Source organism: Stigmatopora argus, chromosome 22 (genome assembly GCF_051989625.1).
Source record: "Stigmatopora argus isolate UIUO_Sarg chromosome 22, RoL_Sarg_1.0, whole genome shotgun sequence".
NCBI classification, from domain to species: domain Eukaryota; kingdom Metazoa; phylum Chordata; class Actinopteri; order Syngnathiformes; family Syngnathidae; genus Stigmatopora; species Stigmatopora argus.
In genome coordinates, this window is record NC_135408.1 from 12,515,426 (window position 1) to 12,542,490 (window position 27,065).

Below are 27,065 nucleotides of genomic sequence, written 5' to 3' on the forward strand. Positions count from 1 at the left end.
GTGGGGGGGGGTCTACTTTCTGGAATATTAATGTCCTTAATGGACGCTACGTGCAAATGTCTTCTCGCGCAGCGCCGTTTCTTGTCTGGACTGGATTGGTACAGCTGGCCAAACGTTTTGCTTTTCCTCCACGTCCTTTCTTAACGAGACCACCAAAAATAACAAACTATTTGTGGATGGCGCCGCAAAGCCATTCCGCGTTCCGTTTGCCGATGACTCAAACGGGATAAAGGTGGCCTCGACGGGAAAATTTGGTCTGAACGTCGACGTCAGTCAAACACGATGCCCGCCTTTGCAATGAGTAAAATCCATGGAGAGAGTTGTTGGAAGCTACGGGCTAAATTAGCGGGACGCCGGACAAATAGCTTTAAGTCCTTCCTTTTTTTTTTACCGACCAGAAAGTCCCGTCGTCGGCATCGAGCGCACCACTATTTTTGCGGGTGTCTAGTTGAAGAATGGCATGCTAGAGCGAGCGGCTTAAAGACTTGCTGATGATACCATGGACCCCCCCGGGGCCTCAGCGGGGACCACTAAAACGCCCCCGTCGCCCAGAGATATAAATCATTCAAGAGAAATCAGGGTTAGCTGAAGTACAGCATCCTTTCGCCGGCGTCGACGTCCGCCGCCGTCGTCGTCATAAAGTTTGCATAAGGCCGCAAGATGACACTACCCGTGAAGATAAGGGGGGAGGGGCTTTTGACAAGGACTTTGCTCGTCGCCCGGGACGGTTGACACACTTCTAACGATGGCCTACGCCAAAAATCTGCCTCTTAACCCTATAAAAATCCAAAAGAAAGTTGTTGTTGTTGTGGAAGTAAAGCAGGCCGCGATGTGAGCGGGACAATTTCAAAATTAAATAACGGATACAATAAGTGAATTGACCTTTTGGGGATTTCCTAACTTGGGCGTTTCCTGGAGTCCAAAATTCAGAGGATTTTGCCCACTTTTCACTTGACTTGACTTCCCGCAACAATCCAAATAGAAAGTATAGCAGAGATGTTTAATCACGTCCAGCTCGGCATGACGGAGATTTGCATTTTTATGGAGTTCCGGCGGCCTTGGCTCGCCCTCGACGCCATGCGATAGGGCCGCCGTTCATTAGGGAACGGGAGTCGCGCCACTACAATGGCGAGCGGCACTCCACAGCGCCGCCGCCGCGTTATCGCTAATGGGCGCAAATTGATTAATGGACACGGACGTGAGCTGGAATGCTGAGCCCCGAGTTCCTTTTTGATTAAAAAAATTAACGGATTTAAGAGTTGAAAATGTAATCATTATAAATGATTTGTGTGTGTGTGTGTGTGTGTGCGTGCCAGGACATTTCAAGGTCTTTCTTTTCCTAGTCTTGTTTTCGTCAAGCCTGGGCTAAAAAAACGTGTCGTGTTAAGTATATAATACGTGTGAAAATACATACGCTAGCTACACCGTGCATTGTATTTTTTACAGCGGCTGCTCGGAAATCTGCGTCATATTTAATGGTAATGCCGCCATTATGGAAGTCAATAATGGATGGAAAGAAGAGTGCGTCTAGTTCATTAAATCCCACATGATTACAAAAAAAAAACACATTTTATCATTACAGTATTGTGATTATTCAAAGCGGGCGGCTTCACGGGCGCATTTTATCTGCACGCCTACGCCGACGTATAATTGGAGCGATCAATCAGCGGCAAACACTCGTACGCAAATCCGCGGCAAAAAAAAAAAAGGTAACCTCCGACCCGCTCGGAGACGGCGTCGTTTGTTTATCCGTGCGGGGTCGGCTCGCTCCGAGAGTTATGAAGCCGCGTGACGGCTTATCTTCTCATCGTTAGTAGCGCTACACGCTCGACTTGACTTCATCATGACGCCGCTCCGATTCTACCGGGGGAAGAAAAATAGAGAGGGCCGGATTGGGACTTCCTACGGTCGGGGACTGCTATTGATTTGAGGCAAACGACAAACATTAACATAAATTGTCACAAAGATGACCTTTTTTTGTCCTCCAAAAGTTGGCCAATTTGTCCAATGGAGAGTGACGATGGGTCTTCCGTGGAGCACCTTGACTCACCAGCCAAAATTGCTGTTGCGTGGAAAAAAAGAAGGGCACGACGGGCTTAAAAATGGTAAGCGCAGCCCAGCCCGATGACATTAGGTGCCGATAACGCTTCTCCGATCCACACGGCGTGGGAGATGGATGGACGAGCGAACGAGCGAGTGAGCGAAAAGGCTCCCCGAACAATATAGGAGGCAGTGGGCTGTATAATAAGTGATAAAAGGCCGTGTATTGGCCCTCCAGACGTTTTCTTTCCCCCGGCTGAACTCCACGGGGGGCTCATTTCTCTTTTGACCGAGCGAGACGCGCTCCATCTTCTTTTTATACCCCCTAAAAAGCAAAAGCAGCAATCTGGCCCCGCCAGTTTGGCGTTGAGTAATGACGCCGCGGGCACAGTGACACGCAAAGGTGGAGGCTTTTTGTCACTTTTGCCGCCACGCAGGGCGATTGTCCTTCAACTACAGACTAAAAACTGATTTTCCATTTCTGCGTGACTTGAACTTTCTAGCGTGGCGTGGCTGTTTTCATCCGTGAATTTCAATGACTTGATGGCTGGTAGACCATAGGCGATTTTCTCGCAAAAACACGGCCGTCCAACTACAAGCGGCTGCGGGACAATGGACCAATTTTTCCCAAATTTGGTGGCCATTATACGGAGAAGACGGGCTCCGATTCGCGTTAGCCGACGTACGGCTACGCAAACAGCATTTCCCCTAACGACGGTGCCCTTGTCCAACGCTTACACGAGGGCGCCGCCCCGAGCAGACGCCTCTGCCCCGCCCCCCTTCCCTTCTTTTAGCCTTTGGGACCTTGGGCGACGGCACGCGGCTCTTTTACGAGTTAATTACAGCGGCGAGCCGCAGCGTTTACGCAGCGTAAAAGACGCCGGCGGGCGATTTGGTCTGCATTCTAATGGAGTCATCCCCGCGGCCACCGACTCTGAAAGCGGCGCCGCTTGGCGCAGAGAGCGAGCGAGCGAGCGAGCGAGCGCGCCATCCGATAGCTCAGTTATTGGAAAACGGGCAGTATGGAAAATAGGATCAATGTTTTGCAAAGCCGTACGGCAGAAATAGATGCTTTCATTAAAGGAAATGCTCATTCAAATCAACAATTCATAAACTTCAACGTGGTAAAAGGATTTAGCGTCCGGGCCAGGCAAAGCGTTTCGGAAAAACGGATGAATTTAGTCTGTTCTGCCAAGGTTTGAAAATGGTGCAAATTGCCAAAGATCTCACGTATTGGGAAAATGGACATATTTGGAAGATTTTGCTGCTCCTTTCTATAAAGAAGGATCCTCAAGGCAGATGACATTCCAAACACGGCACCTCGTTTTATGCCACGGCAAATAAATGGAGGCTGGGCTAACGGCGAGCGAAACGGCGTCGGAATACGAATAAAGAAGCCCATTTCATCTGGGGGAAAAAGAATTCTTGGTTTAAAAAAATCCTAAACAATCCAGAAAAATAGTTTCAATCTAAAACAATCCTTTGCGCTCCAACTGCAAATACACATTGTTTCATGAGTGTTCAAGCCTCTCTAAATTGAAACTTCTCAAACGTCAAAAACCATGCCGCACCGTGGAATACAATATATGGTATGGAAAAGGCGCGGAAGGAGATTCTACGGCCCACCCGCCCCCCCGCTTCAATCTGGAGCTCCCTCTCTTGGGAAAAGCCAAACGGCATCGAGCGTGGAGTTATTGGAAAATATGCAAAAATGATCATTAAAGTGCTCCGCCCCCACTAAAGGCCAAAGAAGCACTCGATAATCACTTCTGCTTCTGCACATATTCCTCACTGGACGGGAACAAATAGCTCCGTTTGTGTAAACAAACACGCTCTTGTTTGTAGCAGGTGTGAGCACAAAAGACCGGACCGGACCGGACTAGACCGGACCGGCTCGCTCGTACGTACGTTGGCCCAAAACGGGCTGGCGTGGCAGGCCGCTCATGAAAAAAAAAAATCATCATCTCTATTGATCGTTTACAATCAAGGATGTCATACACGGCGTGTGGAAAGCAACAAAGCGTGGCTTTTTGAGCGCTTTTTGCCGGATCAAAGAGGACCGGACGGCCGTCCAGCTTAAATCAAAGCTCGTGATTGCAATCAGTCGCCCTCGCGGCGACTCTTGACCCGGAAAGCGCCAAACAAACGTCTCCTTTTCCGGCCTTTGGGGGACGCGGCCAGACGGCAACCAAGCCAAACAACGCCGTGGTTTTTCAATGAGAGACAAAGACGTGGAAAGATTGCACGGCGAGCGTGCTGGAGTCCGTTGCAGTGGTGTTTAATGCTTTGGATTTGCAAGGAAATTGCATCCATCTACATTTTTGGCTAGCGGCCCATTCAGCACAGTTAGGATAGGCTCCAGCACCCCCCGAGGATAAGATAAGATAAAAACAATATCCTTATATTTATTCCTAAAATAAATATGTTGGACATCGTATTAAAATGGATGTATTTAAATGTATTCCTGCAGCCGCATTTGGGAAATAAACAAATAAATAAAAATCTGGAAACACTGCCTGGCTTTTTAGATGCGTTGAAACAAGTTTGAATTTGGACTCCGTTCGGTCTAATTGGTGGTCATAAACATGGCGCCATTGGAGGGAGAAGAAGGGGAAAAAAAAAAAAAAAGTACTTGGAAGGAAGGGCCAAAGGCCATTTCCGCCGAGCCACATCGATTGAGAAGTCTCCGGGAGAAGAAAAAAAAGTTGATCCTTCCACTTTCATTTCAGCCTTTCCAGCTCGGCGCTAAACACTGACGAAAGCCATGTCGGCGGCCAATTTTCTCCGAGCTAATCCTCCGCAGCCCGTGGGAGGCTATTGGGGGGGGGGGGGGGGGAGTGGGGGGCTGCGTTGCGGGGGGGAAATGGAGAGCTCCTTGGCTGACAATCTAGCGTCTGGCGCGCCGGCCGTAAACTTCTCGCCGCGAACGTTCGCCTCACTTCACTTTGGAGAACAAAGAAATTGTACGAACTTGAAACAAAATACTAAAACTCCACTTCGTTTGGCCTTCTTACGCAAGCTATATTCAATACCGTATTGTCCCCAATATAAGACCACCTCCTCTTTTTCAAGACTCAATATTTACACTGAAACAAATGATTATAACAACATGTTCTCGAGAGGTGTTATTTTGCCTCATTCAAATCTTGCAAAAACTATCTATCACATCTGAATATCCCAATCATTTAAATATGTCAAAGTGCAGTCACGTGCGTGGCTTCTGGTTTTTAAAATGTAAATGAACCCACCAATCTACTGTGATAAAACAACAAAATTGCAATAATTACATTAATTGCATTAACCATCAAAGCGTTCAGCATTCGCATCTAGGGTTGTCAATGCGTCGAGACGCCGAATGTAAGACGACCGACGCTTTTACAGTCTTATTTCAATGCACCATCTTATACTCGGGCTAATACGGTCATATTTTCATCATCCCACGCTGCGAGCCCCCCCCCCAAAAACAGTTGGACACCCCTGCGCCCTAACACACTTTAGACACAGTCGTCAAAGTAATATTTGCTCGGAGGGCCGGCGACATGCGGATAGGTGGTCGTCCGAGAAACGGCCCGCCAGGCTTTAAAAAAAATGAACGCGCTTTTCTTTGGAAAGAGGAAAAAATCTGGCTTTAAGATAAAAGCCATTTTTCTTTGACTTGAAAGGGAATTAATGGGAGATAATGCGCATGTCAGCGGACCTCCTGTGGGCCCAGATTAACAATTTACAAGTATATTGAAAGATAACGCAAAAAGCACAAGGTTGCCTCGCCTCGCCTCCCTCCCGCCACTGGAAATAACAGAGATAGGAGCTATTAATGAAACATGAACGTAATTCCATTTCTCCAAGCGCTTTTTTTGCCTAATAGGCCCACGGAAGGAAGACGGGCCACTGGATAATTAAAGACGTCTCAATGACTCAACGGCGCCGCCGCACGTGCTTTTTACGCTAAATTAAAGTGCGCGTTATTAACGGCTCGTAACGTCAACGCGCCGGGGAAGGAGGGGAGACCCGGCATTGAGACGGGAAATGGGAGGAGTCCGACGCCAGTCAGTCCACACGGAGCCCGAAGCGCGGCTATTGACGTGGCTCCGGCGTCACCACGTCCAACTAGATCAGGGCTCGGGAACCTTTTTGACGGAGAGAGCCATAGACAATTCCTACTTTCTAATGTTATTTCTTGAGAGCCATTCTCACAATTGAAAAGTAAAATGACATGAAAATGGGTGATCTTTTTGTCCTTTCAACACTTTTAAGTATAAAAAGTCTCCAAATTCCTATGACAAAATTTTTATGATGTTGCTAATAAATCAGTATCAATGATATCATGCATTCAGAAGTGTCATACAAAACAAAATTATGATTAAAGTGGTGGTAGAGGTAGTGTCAATGCCACAGTGATGCTCCTATTAGTATGTTTGGGACTCAGCTCTCTCACCATTGATTTTCATATTTTACCTGAGAGCCATATGCACCCATGGAAAGAGCCACATATGGCTCCCGAGCCATAGGTTCCCTACCCCTCAACTAGATGATCGGACCTTCAATTTTGGCGGGCTTCCCCTTGGTCGACAATGCCGCTAAATTAAGGTTAAACATGGCAAAAAGCCATTATTACAGTATGTTACAATTGCTAAAAAAGAACGTCTCGACCATATCTGGCAATACGTTGCAATCCTTACAAAGCACAACAATTCCTAAGAAATGACAGGCAGAGGAGGCCTTTCTGTCCATGGTATTGCAAGAAAAACAAGTCAAGAAAACAAGTGTCGGCAAGCGCCGGCGCTTTTGTTGACCCGCGTTTTTTACGAGCCGCTCGCCTCCATCTGGATGTTTTTCGCCACACGTTCCATCATCCATAATTCAACAATCTCCTTCCAAAGTCGGCGGCACCTGCACCCGCTTTTTGTGCTTGTTTTTTTTTCTTTTTTTTCCCCAATTAATCTTCAACAGCTCCTCAGATCACACACGCGCTTTTAAAAATAGATTTTCCAAGGCATGGCGCTACCGTGGAGTTATTCTCGGACCTATATGGCGTGCGTGCGTCTCTTTGAGAAAAAAAAAAATGCGCCATCAGACAAATGCGACTGAAGTTTGGAGTTGGCTGGAGACGTCAAACGCAAATTTGAATTCCACTGGTGGCCATTTTTAGAACATCTTTGAAGCAGAAATACTACAGTTGGAAGAATCCATTGACGAATGTTTACGCGCTCATCGTCCCCTCCAGTTGGACTCGGCGTTGATGCGAGAACACCTCTTAAATGTCGTCACCACTAAAGCGTTCATTCATTGTCCAATTAACGGGCCGTCGCTTCGTTAGCGCGTGGCAGACAGGTGGTCGGGTTGGAGGCGGGCCAGCCGCCGCGCGCAAACGCCGACGACCCCGGGCTCCGACAGCTGGCCGCGTCGTCAAACTGCCGCGTTTGGGTAACGTCGGCCTTTAAATACTTAGCGCCGCTAGGCCGTTGGCTAACTCTCGCCGCCTTTAAAAGTCCGTTGGCAGGCCAGAAAAAGGCGGAAGTATACAAAGTCACACAAGACAAAGCAAAAAAATCACCGTCGTTCGTGTCTTCTTTTTAGTTTGGGAAAGGCGCCAGGGGCTTTACGGGAAGGCGCCGGCCGGGGCAAAATAAATCTAGACGACGGCCTCCTCGGTCCAACGCGAGCGAACCTCCTCCCCCGCCGCCGCCGCCGCGTCAGAACGATTCATTTTCACGGCCGGAGCTCAGACGAGTTTTGCCGAGCGCCGTCGTAAATCTCGCCGACGAGGAAGAGGAGTGATTTCATTAAGCCGGGCGGCCGTTAAATCACCCTGACGTCCCGAGACCTTATCAAAGTCGTAAAAGGGAAATGAAGCTTTGTTCCGAGCTTGCCGCGCCCGGCCTCGCCGTGGCCACTAGGGGGCGTCGGGTGAATTTAGAGCTATCAAGCCAAAATCATTTTGTCAAAGGAAAAAAAAGTATTTAGTTTGAACTACGTAACACAGCCAGAAAGAGCGGCGGCCACAGTAAATGCCGCCCGTCAGAAAACGTTACACTATCTGTCAATCAAATATCGGCAATATCCGACGATCCCGAGTGAAGAAAAACAAATTCCAAGCAGCTCAGATAGCGCTTCGACGGCAAGCCACGTCCAATCCGACGACAAACGACGGAGCGGAGAGCGCCGAGGGCCGGGCCAGGTGGGCGGGCCCATCTCTAAACCCGCCACCCTGCGCCAATGAATCAGCGTTTGCGCTATGAATGATTCATACGCGTTGTTCTCTTTTTTTCGCTCTTTCTTACGCTAGTGCAGCGCAACGGGTGACATTTCAAAAGAATGCTCCAGCGGAAATGTCACAATATCGGCACGGCAGAAAATTGCGTCTTCCTGCAAAAGTGGGCCAGCCCGACCCACCGCCCGACGCCGTCGTCCCCGCCACGTGAGACCAACGAGGAGAAATGCGGAGAAAGGGAAGGCAGAGACGCGTTCGACCGGCAGACTCCACGTGGGCGACGGGACGAGGGAGTCCCACGAGGGGGGGCGGGAATGCTTTCAAAATGATTGCGCCAAAAAACAAAAAATGGGCCGCCTGGCTCGGTTATGCTGCTAACGACGAGAGGCGCGTCCCAAAAACTAAACGAATACAAATGGAGACGGTGAATTAACAGCGGACAACAACGAGGCGGCCAAGTAGGAAAAAATAAATAAAAAATACAGGTCACCAAGTAGGTAAACACAAAGTTTTGTATGATTTAGTGGCACTTTTATCCACACATCCGCACATGTCTCTAATTGTCTTTTTGCTTTTATAGCGATTGAGGAGAGCTAAAATGGAAAGTTCCCGCAACAAGGCGATGTTGATGGAAACGCCAGAGGCAAACGCGGAGAAGCAAAAGCAACACCAACGAGAAAGAGGAGGTGACACCAAACTGTCGTTTCCGGGCATGGCCTCCGGGCCCTTTTTTATTTTTTTTCTTAACGTATTGTTAGCGTGCGTGCGTGTGCGCACTTCACCAAACGTCATTCATTGGCGCGCGTCTGTCAGCGAGACACCTGTTTCCTGTCGGGAAATATATCTCGCCGAGCAGGTGTTTGTCGGGAGAAAGCGCGCCGGCAAGTAGCGCGATAAATAACAACGTTCGACTGACAACGTCTGAAATTAGGATTTGTTTTTAGAAACGCAACCGCTCGGTTTGCTAGCAATGGGGGGAAAAGCCTAAGCCAGTGAACAACCGGTGGACGGACGGAAGAAGAAAAAACATGTCAAAGCCGAACGAGAAAGAGACGTGAAAATCGCAAATGAATTTGGGCTTAAGGTCATTCTAATAAATAAAGACGGAGCTTTGAATGGGAATTGAGCACCAAGATAAAAGGGCAAAAATCACTTTCAAACACTGGTTTTGCAACATGTTCAATTGTTTGATGTAAACGCGGGTACGCGTGGACGCATGTACTCACATTGACGGACGGTCCCGGCCAACTCCGGCTTCTCCTGCAAACACAAACAGGTTAGCTGAGCATTTTTGCCAAACAAAAACAACTTTCCATCATCACAACATCAGTCTTTACCGTGGACGGCGTGGCCAAGGACGTGGATCGAATCCCGCGGGCTGCCGACAGGACGGCGGCGAGCGCCACCCAAACGGCGAGGCGGCCCATCTCCTCCGGCGTCCCTGCGAGGAAGCACAACACCACAAACTTTCATCAAATTCATCCCGTAACTCGAATTCTTGCATTTTTTTGGTGCCAGACATGAAATACGTGACAAACAAGCAAAAAATGATAAGCCCTTCCCAAAGCGATAGACGGGCCGCTGAGTCGCAAAGCTCCAAAGCGTTTGTGAAATTAGCACTTGAAGAGACTATCGGGAACGTCACTCTTGGCGGTAAACGGCGGCGTTTGTAATGGCCGAGGGCCGCTCGCTCCTTCTTGAAAATTAACGAGCAAATGAGATCTGCCAGTGACTGTCTTCACGTGTGAGACGGGCGCACACACACACACACACACACACACGGATCATTTTAAAATTCATTAGAAGGCAGGGAGTCAATAAAGAAATCTAATTAGAGCGGCGCCTGGTCATCAAAATCTACAAATTATTGATTCGTTTTGGACTTGTTTACCTCCCACATGGAGTATGATAAATAGAAAAAAAAGAAAAATTATATAGACTGAATGAGTATGTCATGTATTGGACAGCCTTTAAGATGGATCTGCTTGGCGCTGCTTTTTTTTTTGAGGTCAGTGTAAAATATTCAGTAGCATGGAGAGAACAAGTGCACAGAAGAAGACAAACAAAGACAAAGTGTGGTCTTGTTCAGCCACCATGGAAAGTCTGCCGAGCGTTATTTCATTTTACCCCGAGATAACAACCCCAGGAGTTTTGGAATGGGGGGTCGGGGGGGATTTTCCAGTTCGGCTTAGCGATATCAAAAAGACACGGGAAGTCGGTCTTTGCGGTTTCATTTGGTCGTGCGCGTTAAAAGCATTCCAGACAGATTTGTTTCATACGTTGAGCTCTTTGCGACGCAGAAATTAGGATTTGGATTTGGATGACCTTAAGCGCTTGTTATTTTTTTTTTAATATTTGACGTTTAAGTAGCGCAAGGCCTATTTTTGTGTGACCTGGGCCGACAGCAAATGGCCTTCCGATAGACGCAGTTTGGCCGTTTTCCATCCACGCCGGGCGGCGCACTCGACTATTTTTCTCGGCGAGCGCGTTGGATTTGAAACGGCGAGCCGTATCGTCTGGTGACAAGAGCACTTTAACCTCCCGACTATCTCGGCCATCTAAACCCGGAGCTAAAAGACGGAGATTAGCGCTTCGACTGGGCGTTGACAGCCGGGCTCTCATCTGGTCGACATCGGCCCTCCGGATTCATCTCCGCTCCGGCTAGCTTTGGACGGACTGAAAGAGAGAGCGAGACGTGACGGGTCGGCGTCGGCCTCGGCGTCAGCCCGGGGATCCCGTCTTCTTTACCCCCGCTTATCCTTCCCGCGGAAGCGCCACAGCTCGTGGCGGAAAGATAAGGTTATGAACTGTCACTTGGCGTAATGGAAAAAGCGGCGGCGTGTTCCCTCCCGAGAGGACCGGCGGGCGGGGGGAAAGTGGGCGTCGCGTCGCGTTTAAAACGCTGTCGGAAGGGAGATTTTCCAAGATGGGGGTTCCTCTCTTCCATCCAAAATGGCCACGTTTTGACTTTGATTTTCCAAAAATCAATTCAGTCTTCTACAGCGTGAGAATTTCCTATTTTGTAGGGAGGGAGCGCTTTTGGCTCTTTTGGCTCTTTTGACTCTTTTGGCTCTTTTGGCTTCCTGGCGACCTCCGTTCGACAGACGAGCCCGCCAAATTACATTTCGTCTGGGAGAATGGCACCGGGCCGGATTTTTTCCCCCCCCCCCTCCTGGATTTCCATCGGGAGCAAGCGCGCAATTACGCCGGGCTCCAGCCAAAATGGCTGGCTTTCCGTTCAATTTCAGGCATCAGGCAAGGGCCGCAGAGAGTTCTGCAACGGTCCGGAGCAGAGAAGCCAAGGGAAAAGAGACATCTTGGAGGCTCCTTCTTTATTTGGCTTCCTATTTTCAGATGCAGCCAAGCCATCCATCCAAATCAAACACTAGGACTATAAGCCAAGGCGTTTTTTGCGACCACGCCGAGCCGACGAGGCCCTCCGTGGATGCCGAAGTATCGATTTGGAACGCGCGCGAGTTTTTTTTTCTTTTTTTTCCGAATGACATTTGACTAGCGGAAGCAATATTTGGGAGGTAACCTTTGGGCCAACGCCCTCCTATTACATCCCGACTCTCGGTCAGCCATCCTGTTTGCCCGGAGCCGATGGGGCGGCAAAGGTCACTTGTGGAAGTTCAACATTACTGAGCGGAATTTCAAGTGGCCACGGAAAAGAAAAAAAGAAGAAAAAAAAGGAATCGGCGGCGTCCCTGGGCTCTGCTGGCGACTATTACTATTATTTTTCCAAACAAGTCTTAGGATAGCATGAATGTGTGTGTGTGTGTGTGTCCCTTTAAATTTGAATATCTCCCAGCAGAGAAAAACAAAGTGTCTCGCCATCTGTCATTATCTGAAAATGGTCTTGTTTTTTAAACCATTCTAATCTCCCTTGAAGAGACACGAAAACCCGCAGAAAAAAAAAAACTCAATCAAGAAAAGTGGGACGCGTTCATTTCGCTACCATTGACGGCGACGGGCGTCCAATTGTTGGAAACGCGACGATGGGAGAACCTTCTCAAGCATTATTTGGGCTGGGCTCGCTGGCCTCTGTCTGGGATGGCGTCATACTAAAAAGGAATTTCCAGCGGACCGCAAAGTCAGTAAATAAAAGATGAGTCGGACGGACGAGCGTCATCGCCGTCGCCCCCCATCAAAATCAACCATTAATCCAGCTGGGAGGCGCAAAGTGGGGGAGGAGCTACAATACCCGCTATACTTTTTCATCTTCCGACTCTGAATTTTCAATGGCTTTGTAACTAGCCTAATTTGCGGCACACTGGCCATCCAAAAACGACGACCCTGAGATAAAGCTAAATTTAAAAAAGAATTAGTAAAAAGTCATTTTTGAGCTGTTTACTTATATTAAAAAAACAACAACAACAAATTGGATTGTGGATTGTCACAGTTGCTAGGTAGAATTCCTACTCTCACACAAAAAAGTCATTGGCAAAGAGCCACGCGCAAAGCGGCGCTAACATTAGCGGCCTTTAATGATTGGCTTCCTCTTGCCGTCAAGTGCGCCACTCTTTGATGTCGGCGGCGGTTTTTCAACGTCATGGGAGCGCGCAAGAAAAACACCCGAGCACATCGTGAAGCCCTTAAAAAAATTAACAAGGAACAAAACGACAGACGGCGTGAATTCAAAAGGCCGCCAGACGACACCCCGTTCCAAAGGCCGCGTCCAATCCCTGCGCACCTTGAAACTTGGAGCCATTCTCAAACGCCACAAAACTCTTTTTTTTGGGACGTCCTGGAAGCGCTATCCTCGTCGTAATGGGATCAGAGTTTTTATTCAGAGGAAAATTCTCGTCTTCCGCAAGTAAAGATCCCCATAACAAAGCACCCCAAACGTCATTGGAAGTATCCACTAGCGCGCAAAATGGCCGGCGGGCGGGCGGGCGGACGGCCACCTCCTCCATCGGACTCGTGACGCAATTGGAGGCACCTGGCCGACTAAGCGGGCGACCCGCTGTGCCCGTCAATTCCCCCGACCCAATGCAATCCCGCCTTTCAGCGTTATTATACATACTAGGGGAGTATTGTGATTATGGTCTGCGGGCTGTGAAAAAAAAAGCGAGCGGTGCACGCTGTGCTGGGCTATTGCGTCGTCTGGCTCGGAAATGCTCTTCTCCTATCTAAACGGAAAAAGCTCTTTTGTGAAAATATTTCCAGGCGCCAGGTTGAAGGAAAATATATATATATACTATGAGCTTGCGCAATATACGGTACATACGAACATGACCATGTGCAATAATCCCATTGCAGAACCTGCCATTTTTGGGGGGTTGGAACACGCAAACTTTTGTTTGCTCGATAAAAGCAGCAAGCGGCTCCGTGCCTCTCTCCCTAAAAATACAGCGTTGAATAAATCATGGAATTGTGCACAGACATTTTACGTATGCGGCCATTTTCATCATCCCCCGAGCCTGGATTTAACGGTATTATCCGAATACATTGTGGTGGTGGTGGTGAGGCAAACGAGTCTTTCCAAAGCGGAGCTACTCAAAAATCTTCCATTTCCATCACAACGGACGGCAAAGCCTCAAAAAGTCTCGTTCCCCCCAAATAGTGTCCAACTCTTAAACAGCATCATCATATGAATACAGCTGAGATTATGGGAAGCATAATATGTTTTTGTCGAGTGATATTGTTGCGTTCAGCACCTCGGACAGCGCCGCTGCAGAGATGTCCAGCGACAAAATATTCATTGAACATTCGATAAGGGAATCGTTCATCCCGCCCGCAATTTCAAGACGACAACGTCGTACGAGCCGATGGAAATAGTTGGTACGGTACCGCCGCAGATAAGGCGGCGACGGACGGCGAATCTATAACATCTGAGACGGCGGCCGGTGAATTCTCGGCTTTCGGCTCGTCTCCAGAGCGGACGCGATGTCCGTCGCCGTCGTTGGTCACCAAAGAGTTGGGAATTTTGCCTGCGTCAACTACAAATATCAACGTACGCCGATGTGGAATCCTTTGCAAGATTTTGGGGTCACTCTAAAAGAGCGGCTTGACAACAGTGGACGCCAACTGATAACGTCGGGGAAATTGGGTCCAAACGGAAATGGATTTGGGGATGTTTTTTTTGTGTCATTCAATAAAGAAAATGGAAAGTACGGCATCCCGTATGGTAATGGCTTCCAAGGCAATTACGGCAGTCAACGATTTATGACGCCGTGGCATGTTTCTGTTTTTAACCCTTGGCGTGCCACGGACGCCGGCTCCATCCCACGGAATCTTTCCCGTGCGCGGACCCTCCACGACGCTCCCGTTTCTGCATTGCGATGGCCAAGGCGAGGTGAGAAACTTACCCGCGAGAGTGGCGAGGTGAAAAAGACGGCGGGAAAAGAGTCCAAGCGCGAGCGTGTCCGAGGGCTCGGGATTCCCAAAGCCTCAGCGGCGGTCGGCCATCTCGCTGCGGCGGGCGTCTTGTGGCTTCCTGGCGCTGGCTTCCTGCCGCTGGCGGGCGGGCTTCTCTCCTCCTCTCGGTGCTCGCCGTCGTCTGGGAGCGCCGCGCACCTCCGCCGCCCTATTTCAAGCGCGCTGCCGTGCTGACGTCGGCGGGGAGAGGGCGGGGCCTACGCTGAGAAAACCTGGGGAAAATAATGGAACCGAGTGGTTGATACATCTTCAAATAAGAAAATGTCACATGGTGCATTCTGGCTATTTTTTAAAAATCTTTTAAACATCAGGATTACACATTATGACGGCGCCGGATGTCCCAATTATTTGGACTGGGACTTCTGGCAGCGATCAAACAATGGCTCCCATTTGGATTGGAGTCTACCACCGTCAATGGCAGTGCTAACGAGGGATGTGACCGTCAATCTTTGACAATCAATTATGGGAAAAAAGCACTGTTAAGAAAGAGTAAACCAAAAAATCTTTTTTTCATTTTTCCTATGTTTTTAGTTAGAATGAAAGAGGCCAATTTTTAAAAATGAAAAATAGTCGTGGGCTCACAGCACAAATAGGGAGTAAGACATCTAAGGCCGAGGTCATATTCTTATACCATAACGCAAGTCATCTCAATGATAATCAAATTCCAAATTAGTATTAAATCATACGTAAAATGATCCATTAAATGCAATATTAATCAAAAAACACTCCTTGAAAAGGACAACCATCAGATTAATTTCACCGGTGGATGAATGACTGTTAATGCTATGTATGAAGTAGCGCAGCCAATCCGTCCGTCCCTCCGCTAAAAAATACATTGGACGAGTTCAAGCAAATTCAAACCGTGTCAAGAAATAAGAAAATGCCATCCATAAGCCATTTGAAACGAGAGGGGCTGGCGGCGGACAACAGAAAGCCCCTCGACAAACCGCCGATCCATATTATTGAGCAAAAAGGTGCGCGCCGTGAATTCATAAAGCAAGGAAGCTGGAGGCCAGGGACACGCCCCACATGCCACGCACGCCATGCACGCCCCGCCCCCAGTAGGCCATCGATCCACGCTAAACTGCGTCCGAGCGGGTCGACGGGCCGACTTTTTTCCCGTCGCGCACGGCCGGGATTCGAACGTACGTCAAGTCTCCACCGAAGCAGGCGAAGAAAAACGGGAGTAAAAAGAGAGAGAGCGAAAGGTCGGCCAGAAACCACCACGGAAGAACGGCGACTGGTCGTCATGGTGAGAGACCATTCCCTTAGAGGTCAAAACCATACTTGGGTACATTGTGCTCCCTAAAAATGGATCCTTTACGTTTTTTTCAAGTCCCTCCCACTTCAAATTGATCACCAGGCTCATTTCTGAGCATTTGTGCATTTTGGAGCAATTCTTTTTGCTCACCTCAGATTTGGGGGCATTCCCATGAGGCTAAAAAATAATGCAGTCATGGCATTTAAATTCACCATTTCTAACCTTTAGATTTGGGCTAAGCTCACTTCCCACGCAGATCTTTTTTTTCATCTGATTAGACATCCATTCGTCCGATTGTTTTACACAAAGAAGCCGTGGACGCACGTCGATTCTTCTTCCGCGTGGCTTCCAAAGAGGCTTGAAATAATAGCACGCTATTAAAAAGAGAATCCAGACTGGATTTTTCCGAGCGCCTCTCCACGGGAGCGGAAAAAATTCCGCCGCCGCCGAACGGATACGGCCGTGAAAGGCAGTCAAACGTGGCCACCGGCTGACCTCAATAAGTCCTTGTGGCATTTCTCACTGTCACCATCATACTTAGGCCAATCGCTCTCCAACCATTTCAAAATAATGAAAAAAAAAGAAAAAAACGCTGCTGTTTTGGACGTCGCACTGTATTTTTTGCTAGCCTAAAGATGGGAGGCGGATGCCCGACCAGTCTTTTGTTTCCTCCACTCGCCGTCCGTCCTCATTAGTAACTGAAACGTGAGGGATCGGTCGCCGCGTCCATCTCGATTATTTTGTTACTTGGGAAAAAAAAGAACAATCTTGAAGAGCTGCTCTCTTACAAACGATTCCCGTCGCAACAGGTGATCGGATCGGGGAAATCGGAAAACAATTCCGTGGAGAAAAAAGTGGGTGAGCTTTTGATACCTCCTTCCGGACAAAAGAAAAGAAAAGAAAAAGAAAGAAGCCAGAATGAAATGGGATATATTTCAGCGCTTGCAATTGTCGTCATCTCATCACATTTAATGGCTCTACGGCGTGCTTCATTCACATGTTAATGAAGTGCATTAAATAGGTTAATCTAATAAAAGGCCGGTGGGGGCAATGGGCCATTTTTTCGGAGGCGCGCTACGCCTCAATGGCTCCACTTTAAAATGATGGATCTGCTCCAATCTCATCGATCGGTCGCGCTCTGAAAAAAAAAAACGAGCCGATCGGGGTTCGGGGTGATGGACGTGGCCTAAATGAAAACTCATCATTGAGAAATCCATTGGAACGCAGCCATTTCAAAAAGGGACGTCCACGGCGGGCGGGCAAAGAGTTAACGAGAAAAAAATGATCGATGGCGTCGCGTGATCGAAGAAATTGAAATGGAGTGGTCGTCCAATCCATTTGAATTGGGAGCTTCGGAACTCTGGTTTGGCGTCAATCGTCAATGACGGACGGCCAATGAGCTAAGAAGGAAAATGTTCAAATGTCCCCAATTACCATCCAAATCAAAAGTGGTGAAACGTCATGAAACGGATGGAAATGGAGTCTATCTTGTTTACTTAACGAACAAATGTTCATGCGCTGCCAAATGGATTGGACGCCCATCCCTGTCAATGACATCATATTTCCATACTGCGACGGAGCCTTCAAGGTCACCAAGAAAATGGGACATTTCCATGGCGTTCCCTTAAAAAGATGAGAGTTAAAGGCTGAAATTAAAGGCAACATACATAGTGCAGCGCCACGTCAAAATTGACAGCGCTCAGTCAAAATGCAAAAATAGGGCTCCGCCGTTTTGCAATATTAAAAACTGTCCCTGAAAGTCAATCTCACGTGAGCTGCGTATCGCCGATGTTTTCACGAGAGCCGTTCTCGCCGCCTTTCTACTATGTATTTTCATATTTTGACTTCAAAAGAGACAATAATTCCCCCCCGAGGTGGAACAGGTGTCGAGATGAAACGTCGCTCAAGTGCGAGGTTGCGGCGAGCCAGCCAGCAAATTGAGATAAAACAAATAAGGCACGGCCGCGGGGGCCGTCCAATCGGGGCCGTCCGTGCCGGCGGCGCGTCAAAGTCGGAACGTGTCAGGCGGGGAGAGCCATTATTTATTTCCTTTCAAATTGCTCAGTGGAACGCTGGCCAAATGGCTCAAAGGCCACCGCCATCGCCATGGCCACCGTCGCCGATTTGATCGGACGCACTTAGCCGGCGTTTCAAACCCGAGCCGTTTGTCACCGACTGTGATTGCAAATTTCATTTCGAGTTTTGTTTTGAACGCACGGCGGGTCGTCGCATGGCGAATTGCCATTGTTTCGGGCCATTTCCTCGTTAACTAACGACATTGACGGCGTCATACGTCCAATCCATTTGGACTGGAAGGGCTTTTGCAGCTCCATTTTCCTGATTTTTTGTTGTTGTTTTATCTAAATGTGAATGAAATGGTTGCGTCAGGTGAATTTTTGCAAGAGCGAGAATCAGTCAAAAGGGAAAAACATTTTGCATAAATGTATTTACTGCTATTTCCCCGAGACAACGCTTCATTGTGCTTCCAGAAGAATTGAAAGTCAAGCGATTATGTTTACTTCCAGCACGGAGCTTATCAAAGCGTCATTAGCGTCAGACGCCGCTGCCGTCGCCGCCGTTTTAGATTTGCGCCTAATGGCGCGTGTAATATGGCTCCTTTCGCCTTGGCTCTGGCGTCGTCCCCCATCACGGCCGGGTGATTTGGACCCGGCGCCGATGGGCCTGGCGGGCCCGGCGGGCCCGGCAGGCCGGGCTGGACTTTTTTGGACGCCAGTGGCCGCCTCATTTGCTTTTCCAGTTAATAGCCACCACGAGCAAACTCGGCGACAAACAAGGACGTCCGTTTGGGTCACCTTCCATTGTTATTATCCATAGTCCCATCTACGTACCTATTACGGTATACAGTCTGAATTTGGAATACGGCGTTGAATCCGAGAAGAAAGTTTGAGGAAGGGCCCACGGAGCGATGGCCGCCCTTGACGCTCGTGGCAGTCGCCGAGCGAGGGCGCGACGGCCACCACATATGGCGGAGATCAAACAATTAACCCGCCGGTGACGGGGGCCCGCCGTCATTAGAACCAAGCGGTCCCGAGACCGCCGCCCGCCCGTTAATTGGGGGCGGCAAGTTACTCCGTGACTCCGGCCCGTCTGCTCGTTTACTCGTGAACGATGGACCAACCACGTTGACTCAATTCCATAACACTAAGTGCGTTTTGGAGATGGATTCAATGTCAATCCGGTGGCTCAAGTGCCAAGTAAACGTTGTGGACAAAAAGAATTTGCCTTACGTTTTGTACAGGTGGCGCCATTTTGGAGCAAAATGTTGTCCTTTCCCACCTACGGTTGAAATTGAGATTTGGAGGGCACGCCGACATTAGGGCGCCTTTCCAGGGGACGCCGTTAGCGACGCTAACGGCCCTGGCGGGAGATTTCTGGCTTGCCGGAAAATGGAGCACTTTCCGATGGGAAAATGCCGCTCATGGGGGGTGGAGGGGTCGGACCGACGGACCATGACCATCTTGGCGTGGAGACAGAGTTGGGCTGGGCCACATGGCCTCCAGAGTCCAATCAGAACCACCATCAGATGAGAGAGAGCCGCCCACCCTTGGAGGGAACTTTCCGGGTCAGCGCGCCCGAGGTGAAGTCGTAGCGGCGAGGAAAACATCTGGAAATGTCAGCGCTTCCCACGGGAGTGGCGGGGGAGTTAGGAGGGGAGTTGGGGGGGCATAACATCAGGTCGAGACCACCTGGAGGAGGGCACACTCATTGTGAGCGTTATTGATTGCGCTCGGCAGATGGATGAAGTCGTCATCGCGCCGCCAAATGGAGTAGCGCGCCATCTTGGGGTTTTGGCTCCGCCTTCCAAGTAGAACACATGCTTAGCCAGCACAATTTACACCACAGATAAAGGGGGGACTAAAAAGTCTGCATTGCTTCTTATTTTTTAATGTTGTTTGACAAATTATTCATGTCGCCTTGGCAAGTCCCCGGGGAGAACGGGAGCAGGAAAATCCAAAGTTCCATTTCCCCGCCCCCCCTCGGGGAAAAAAGTCCGCATTAGCCGAGCGCTAGCACGCCATTAATTACGCGCCGAACAAATAGCGAGCGAGCGAGCGAGCGAGGCCTCCGCTGCGAGTGTTTAAAAAGCGCTGAGTTCTTACTTTTGGGGTTCTTACGCCGCTCCCTAACCGTGATAGCGCGTCCGTTGACGTGGTTCTTTCTGGGGTGAATTTCAAGCCGTTGGTCGTGAGCTCCTTCCCTTCCAAATCCCGTCGTCAATGGCAACCCACAAAGCAAACGCCCAAGAAAATGGACATTCTTTCATTGGAAGTCATGGAAACGATCAAACATTAATTCCTTTTCAATACACTTCTTATCCTGGTGGAGGTCGCGGGGTGCCGGAGCCTACCCCAGCAGCCAAAGGCGGATTCCATCAATGACTGGTCGCCAGCCAGTCATAGGACACACACACACACACACACAGAGTAAGACAACCATTCCAGTGGCGCTCACCACTGCGCCGCCGCCGAGTGAGAATCGATCCCACGTCAAGCCGGGCCAAAAGAACCACCGCGCTATCCAATATAAACCCAGCTTACCCGCTTAAAAACGACTCATTTGACCTCCGAAGCAATTTTCTGCACGCAAGCTACAAAAGCGGCGTCTTCCGTGAACGCGCGGCGAGAGCGCTCCACGCCAATAAATAGATGAAGATTTCATCTCCAAGGGGGGGGCTGGGGGGGGGGGGGGGGGGTCAATGCGATGTGGCGCAGCAGGTGGGTGAGGGAGGGGGACACACAAACAGCGAGCGCCAGCTCCTGTCTGTGTGCGTACGTGACGGCTGGCCCGTTGTCGCGTCGACGCTAATTGCTAAAGAGGCGCAAACAGGAAGCGACATTGGTTAGAGAATAGATAAAACAGGTGGAAAAAAATGAAATTTAAGGGTGAAAAAAAATCCCTTTTTTTACCAAGAATGTCCAAGTTAAATAAAATGGAAGACACAGAGTTGCAACACTCGGTGGACGCCGCGTCATTTTTTTGCAAATACCGGAAGAGCCACAATTGCTTTTTTTCAACGTCACTGTGGTCTTCACGAGCGCAGCTTATACGGACGAACGGCGTTCAATCTCCCTCCCGAGCGAGCGAGCCCCATTGAACGGGCCCAGCGTTATCTGCCGCCGTCTGCCGCTCGATATCCCGCATGTAGATGCTTGTCAAAGCACAAAAGCGTATCGACGCAGCCCTAATAAAGGTGACAATGAAGGGACGGCTTGAGGCGGCCGAGGCAAGGGCGAACGAGACTCTACTGACTGTCGGCATGCCAATGTGGGAGGAAAGCCGAGTACCCGGAGAAAAGCCACGCGGGGAAGCCCGGGGAGAACCCAGCTGGGATCCAACCCTCCACCCCAGAACTGTTGGTCTGACGCGCTAACCACTATCCTTTGAAAGCCTTGATTTAAAAAAATAAAAATTACCATGTGAAAATGAATAAAGACTAGTGGCAGCCACAGAGCAAGCCATCCAATCTGGAATCATTCCTATTTGGGTTGGAATGGACATTTTTGGAGGTGAAAAACAAGTGGCATTCAACAAGGTCAGATTGGGAGTCGAAGCAGCGGGTCACGGCCCACTCGCTAATTGCTGCTTGGCGCCGGTCAAAGCCGGAGCGCTCGGACGCCGACGAACCTTGGCGGACGTTCCTTTCTGGGCCAAGTGTCCGAATGCACCAAGGGTGAAAGTTGAGCGCCTTCCCCTCTCTCTCGCACGTCTAATGAGAGAAATTCTGGGGCAGACGGAGCTTTCGCAAGGTGACTTTGATCCGTCAACGTTTCGCTTCTTTTATCTTGAATTTCTCCCCTTTCATTTGGGGTTTTCCAAAGGGCCTTCCATTGACTACAAATAGACGTGCAAAATGTTTGAACTCTGAGCTCAGACAATGGCGGTTGTTGAGTTTAATGCTATGCTATGCTAGTTTCCCATTTCTGTACTTTCCATCCATGTAGGGTCACTTTCACATAGTTTTTTTTGGGTCAACTGTCAATGGTTTATGTCCAAATTAATGAACAACAAGGAAGAAACAATGAATAAGTTGTTGTTTTTAAAAAAATCTATTAATATCGTTTGATAGTTTTTTTACATTTATTTATCAAAAACAGTATCAAGTTCTTTTTTCGAGTATGTACGCAGGTGAAAATGTTCGTATTGTTACAACGGTGGAACGCGCGTAGCGAGCGGCCTGCGGGCGACCCGTCGATGAACCGTCCCGACAGCGACTATCGATCCAAAGAGCCTATAGCGCCCCCTGGCCACATCTGCCTTTTATTCAAAAGGACCTCCATGAAGAATCTCCACCTCATCTTAATTGGATATTGAAGTCCATTAATTAAAACATTATCTCTGGCAAAACAGTCTGACGACTCAATCGATGCGGATGAAAGGATGCCGCGGGGGCCGTGGGGGCCGCGGATGCGCGTCGGCCGCCCCAAAGTGCCCAAAGTGCCCCCGATTGAGCCGTTTAAGAGGATTTGAGGGGGGATTGCCGCCCCGGCACAAAATCAATCGGCTGTCTTCTCGAATGCCATCGCACGAGCGGCGTGTCAACGACGTGGAGGACCGAGAGAAAATGGCGAACCTCCCGCTTAAAAGCCATTGGTCAGTTTGCGCTAGCCAAAAAGCTACTCGTGCTCCACCAGGCAAAAATTGCACAAAACATTACCAGCAGTAGAACGTTGAAATCACGCACCAGCGTCTGTTGCCGAATTAGCAAATTAGCATGGCAGCGCTAATCACGCGGCTGCCGAATTAGCAAATGAGCCTCCTTTATGCAGCATTGCAGCGCTAATCAAGTGTCAAGATTGTATTCAATTGACCGTCCATTCCACCTAGACACACATATTTATCTTTCGTCGCACGCTACTAGCGGCTAGGCTACGTTTCGTTCGCAAATCATAACACCGTAGAGGCCATCATTTTCAAATGAGTTCTTAAAAGATTTTACGAAAGTTTTAGTGCGCTCCTGTCAGCTTCTTCTTCTTCTAACATGTTTTTTTTGTTACGAATTTCTTGTTTACACGAGCGCGACCGCCCCGTGGCGAGCGCGGGAATTGCACGCACCCTCGGCGCAAACATTCCATTAATTTCATCTCATAAACGCTTCCTCTACTTATCTGTTTGTGCCGTATTGGCCGGCTTAGCCCGTTTAATTTGCTCCCTTATCGTTTTCCTGTTAAAGTGCAGCGTGTTGTTCATTTTCTTTTCTTTTCAAAGCACTAAATCAGCGCGGAGGCATTCACCGGCAAATCAAAAAAAAAATGGTGGGCCACTTGTTTACACTTTAGGCTTTATTTGAAGTTCTATTTCACCTGCCACCAGCGGAAAATAATAATAATAGGATTTTTGATGCAATTACACAAAGGGGTGAAAAGTACACAGCGGGCACTTTACTAAGTGAACAAGCTTGATTCCACTTTTCAAAAAGGTGGTTATTAATCCGCCACTTTTCCTGGCCGGGTGCAACATCCAGAGGATTTTTTTTGGTTACTTCCTATTATTTTGGGGTCACTTCCTCACAGCCATCTCTCCCAATTGAGTGTGTGAATGGCATGCAATGAGTTAAGTTATTTTGGGAATCACTTCCTATTTATTTTGGGTCATTCCTGTACATTTGGGCGCATTCTGGGCTCATTCCTTCCACGGACACTTTGGATCATTTGCTGTTGATTGAAGAGATCTCCCCCTCCTTCTTCATGAGTCACTTTCTGGCGACTTCCTGTACAATTTGGGTCACTTCCTTTTCATTTTGGGCTCGCGGATTTTGCCATTGGAAACTCGATGAGGCCAAAAAGCAAGGGTCAGTGGCCATTTCCACCTTGGCCTCCGTGCCTCCGTCTTTGTCCGGCGTGCTGCGCTGTCCGAGCACAAAAGGCTGTTATTTGTTTTGCGCCGGTCCTCCTTTGTGAGGACGCCGTCTCTCCATCAAGGCGGCACAAAAGGAGCGCTGGAGTGGATTTGCCATCGGCCGCAAAAGAATGAGCCGGGGAGGAAACCGTGGACAAATACAAGGATGTTTTTGGTCAAGGTGAAATGGAGGCCTCGGGACACTTTTGTCTTTCCCTTCTTGGTGTGGCGCTTCGCCACAAAGGGAGCCCGCCGTAGTTCGGGCGAGACGTCGCCCGTCGTTTAGTGGCGGGATGGGATTGGACGTGCTGCCTTCTCAAGCTACTCTCAAGAAAACCATTCAGAGATAAGGATCTTCAAGTATCCTTAAATCCAATGTATATATAATATCCAAAATGAAGAAGAAGAAAATCAATATAATCATAAGTACAGACAAACATCATCCTAAAAATAAGGAGATCGTATTTGCAACGTGATTTGTGAGGGCGCCTTACGGGAGGCGACGGCCACCTTTCGCCGATGAGCTCCGGGCGCCATTCCAGCGCCGACGTTTCGTCCTGCCGACCTCCGACCCCGACGCGGCTTTCGTGAAATACGGTCGGCGCTTCGATATTTAAGGTGGACGTTAAAGGTGGCCCCCGACGGCACGCGCACGCCGATTGTAGAAATAGCAGTTGGACGTGGACGCGAGGCCAGAGCATTTTTCAAAGGGGGGGGGCAGAAAATTGTTTTTTGAAAAATGCTGCCAACGGAGCGTTGACTTTTAGAGGACACGCACAACGTGATTAGAGAGAAGGACGTCGTTCTCTTGCGCCGTCGGCTCCAAAGGATGGGACGTCTAGCGCCGTCAATGGTGGGGAATGAGACAAAGAAATGGGAAATGAGACGCGGTAGGCTTGGGCTAGAAATGGATTCTCATTTTTGAACCCGAAAATGAGGCGAATAGGCTCGGGGGGGCATGCCTAGGTGGTATTTTTAGAGCGTGCCGTCCAGTCCCGGTTGACAAGCACGTCTGCTTTGACATGGGCTCCGTCACGGATGCCGTTTTAGCCCACCTGCGCTGGAAGGTTTAATCGCATTCGTCGTTGGAGTTGCCGCAAGTCGGCGCTTCCGCACGGAGCGCAGGTTGGCAGACGGGAAATAAAAACGGAATTAGGGAGACAAGCGAGAAGCCGGACGGATTCCCGGATTTGCCAAAGAGCAGCGTAATCTCCTAAATGTCGCAAAAGCAAATAAGGAAGGGGGGGCTTCCCGCCATAAGGGATTTGGACTTTTTTTTTCTTTTAAGTCGCCGACGTACGATGTCGGCCCCCGAAAATAACGCAGAGTGAGAGAGAGAGCATGGGGCGAGCGTGCTCTTTTCAAATCCAATTTGTCACATTTTTCACGCTCACGACATTCAGGATTATTTTACAGCTTCATTTGTTGGGCTGTCGACATTTTGGAGGGGCGCGTTGGAACTTTCTCCTTGTCGGTCGGCTTCGTCTCCCTTGGCTTTCTTTGCTACTTTTGCTCCACTTTTAGCTGGATCTTTTATCAAATGGTCATTTCAAAGCCTGTTTTCCCACCGACAAGAACGGCCAGCCCATTAGCTTAACGATGGCGGCTTTTGAGCGAAGCAAGGTCACCCGGCCGGGAGACTTTTTGAGCCCCGACGGAGGTCTGCGCCGTTTAAAGTGACGTTCACATGATGAACGATCGGGGCTTTTGAGCCGGACGCGGGACGTCGGGCGTCCGCCGTCCGTCACCGCCAACGCTCACGGAGGGGCTCGTCGATCAAGACGTACGCCTTTCGGGCAACGTTTCGCCAATGAGCGACCGAGGCCCCATCCATTATTGTATACTTTGCGCGCACGACAGGACCGGGCGGCCATTTTGCTCGGAAGGTCCTTGGCTGGGGGATCTGGCGAGAGCGTCGCCGGCTCGCAGCTGTTTGCAGCCGCCGTCCGAAGTGGTTAGCGTCAGCGCACAAACAACAGCTGGGGTGGCGGACCACCAGCACTTTGACGCCCCATCCTTTGGCGCTTGTCATCCTCCCGCTCTCAATTTCCACCGCTAAACCGCTCAATCCATCACCTAGTTTTGCATGGAGTCCGACCCCTTTCTCATGAATAACCCCATTGTCAGCGCAAGTTAAACTCCAGAGTTATCATTTGACGATCGCGCACCTCCCACGTTTTTTTTGGCATGTGCGCGTGTGAAAAGGCAAGTCCCATTGTTCATTTAGCTGTTAAAAAAGGGCACCCGAAGTTGAGCGTCTGTAAAGCCACTTGTTTGTTTGTTTCCAATTTCCCGGCTGAAATGGCCTTGCCAGTCAATAATGCTCTTTGGGTTTTTCCCGTCTCTTTCCTCGCCGCCATTCTTTTTCCACGTGGGCCTTTATCCGCCTCGCCTTCTGTTCTATTGTGGCGCCGCTTTCATCAAAGCCAGAATTTAAAAAAAAAAAAAACAACCTCAGTTCAGCAGCCGAGCACAAAAGACACGACGACACCCGTGACACCTGCCGCTCCCCCCCCCCCTTAATTCCATCAAAACATTACCACGAGATACACGAAAGGCAAAATGCAAAAGTATTTGGCAATTCTCAGACTATCGGCAGCCATATTTACCGGAGCCGGCCCAACGTAGGGCGGTGGTCCCGTACCACGGCAAATGGTATTCAAGACGTGAACGTGGTCTTTCCGCCCGCCTGTGAAGACTCCGTTCCACAAAGGCTGAAAGACGGCGATGATGAAATGCAAATGCGGCTAAAAATAAAGAAGAGGCGCATATGTACGTCGGAGTGATCAAAGCGGCGGGGACAGGTGGAAGGAAACGCTTGATGTGACGGCGTGACGGCGTGACGGCGAGACGGCGGACCGCCATCGAGGAGGCCAAACAATAGAAGAGAGATGACACAAATGGGCAAATGACGTACATCAAGACAGATACGCTACTCATCAAGTCACGTCTCGGGACGCACATCAACTCAACTCGACTCAACCTTTCGTTTTCTAATGAACAAGTGACTTTTAAAGAAAAAAAAAAGCACAGAAATTGTTCAATCAGCACCAACCCTCCTCAAAAATGAACGCTAGGCGTCCCATTCGTTTCAAATGGAAGGCCTGGTCTGTTCACCAACACTCATCTTTCAGCACAAATTGGACGTCTAACACCGTCAGTGGCAGACAATGATCTCAACTCCGTTTTAGGTAAAGCACTGAAATGTGATAGCTTGCAAGACATCAACATAAACGTGAACTCCAAAGGACATTTCCATTTCTATTTTTAAACTCCTCCCAATTAGGGCGGACATGGCGCAGGTCGTGGTTCAAT

The 27,065-nt window shown here is 49.2% G+C and overlaps 2 protein-coding genes across 2 annotated transcripts in view; both read right to left on the bottom strand.

The window, feature by feature from the left end:
* skp1 (S-phase kinase-associated protein 1) overlaps positions 1-27,065 on the bottom strand; it is a 119,864-nt gene that overhangs the window by 58,456 nt on the left and 34,343 nt on the right. The window lies entirely within an intron of this gene.
* fstl4 (follistatin-like 4) overlaps positions 1-27,065 on the bottom strand; it is a 65,703-nt gene that overhangs the window by 38,165 nt on the left and 473 nt on the right. The window contains exons 2-4 of the mRNA XM_077592322.1: positions 14,563-14,844; positions 9,589-9,692; positions 9,478-9,511 (exon numbers count right to left, since the gene is read on the bottom strand). Coding sequence (XP_077448448.1) covers positions 9,478-9,511; positions 9,589-9,678 — 124 coding nt within the window. The 5' untranslated portion in view covers positions 9,679-9,692; positions 14,563-14,844. The remainder of the gene's footprint in view (positions 1-9,477; positions 9,512-9,588; positions 9,693-14,562; positions 14,845-27,065) is intronic.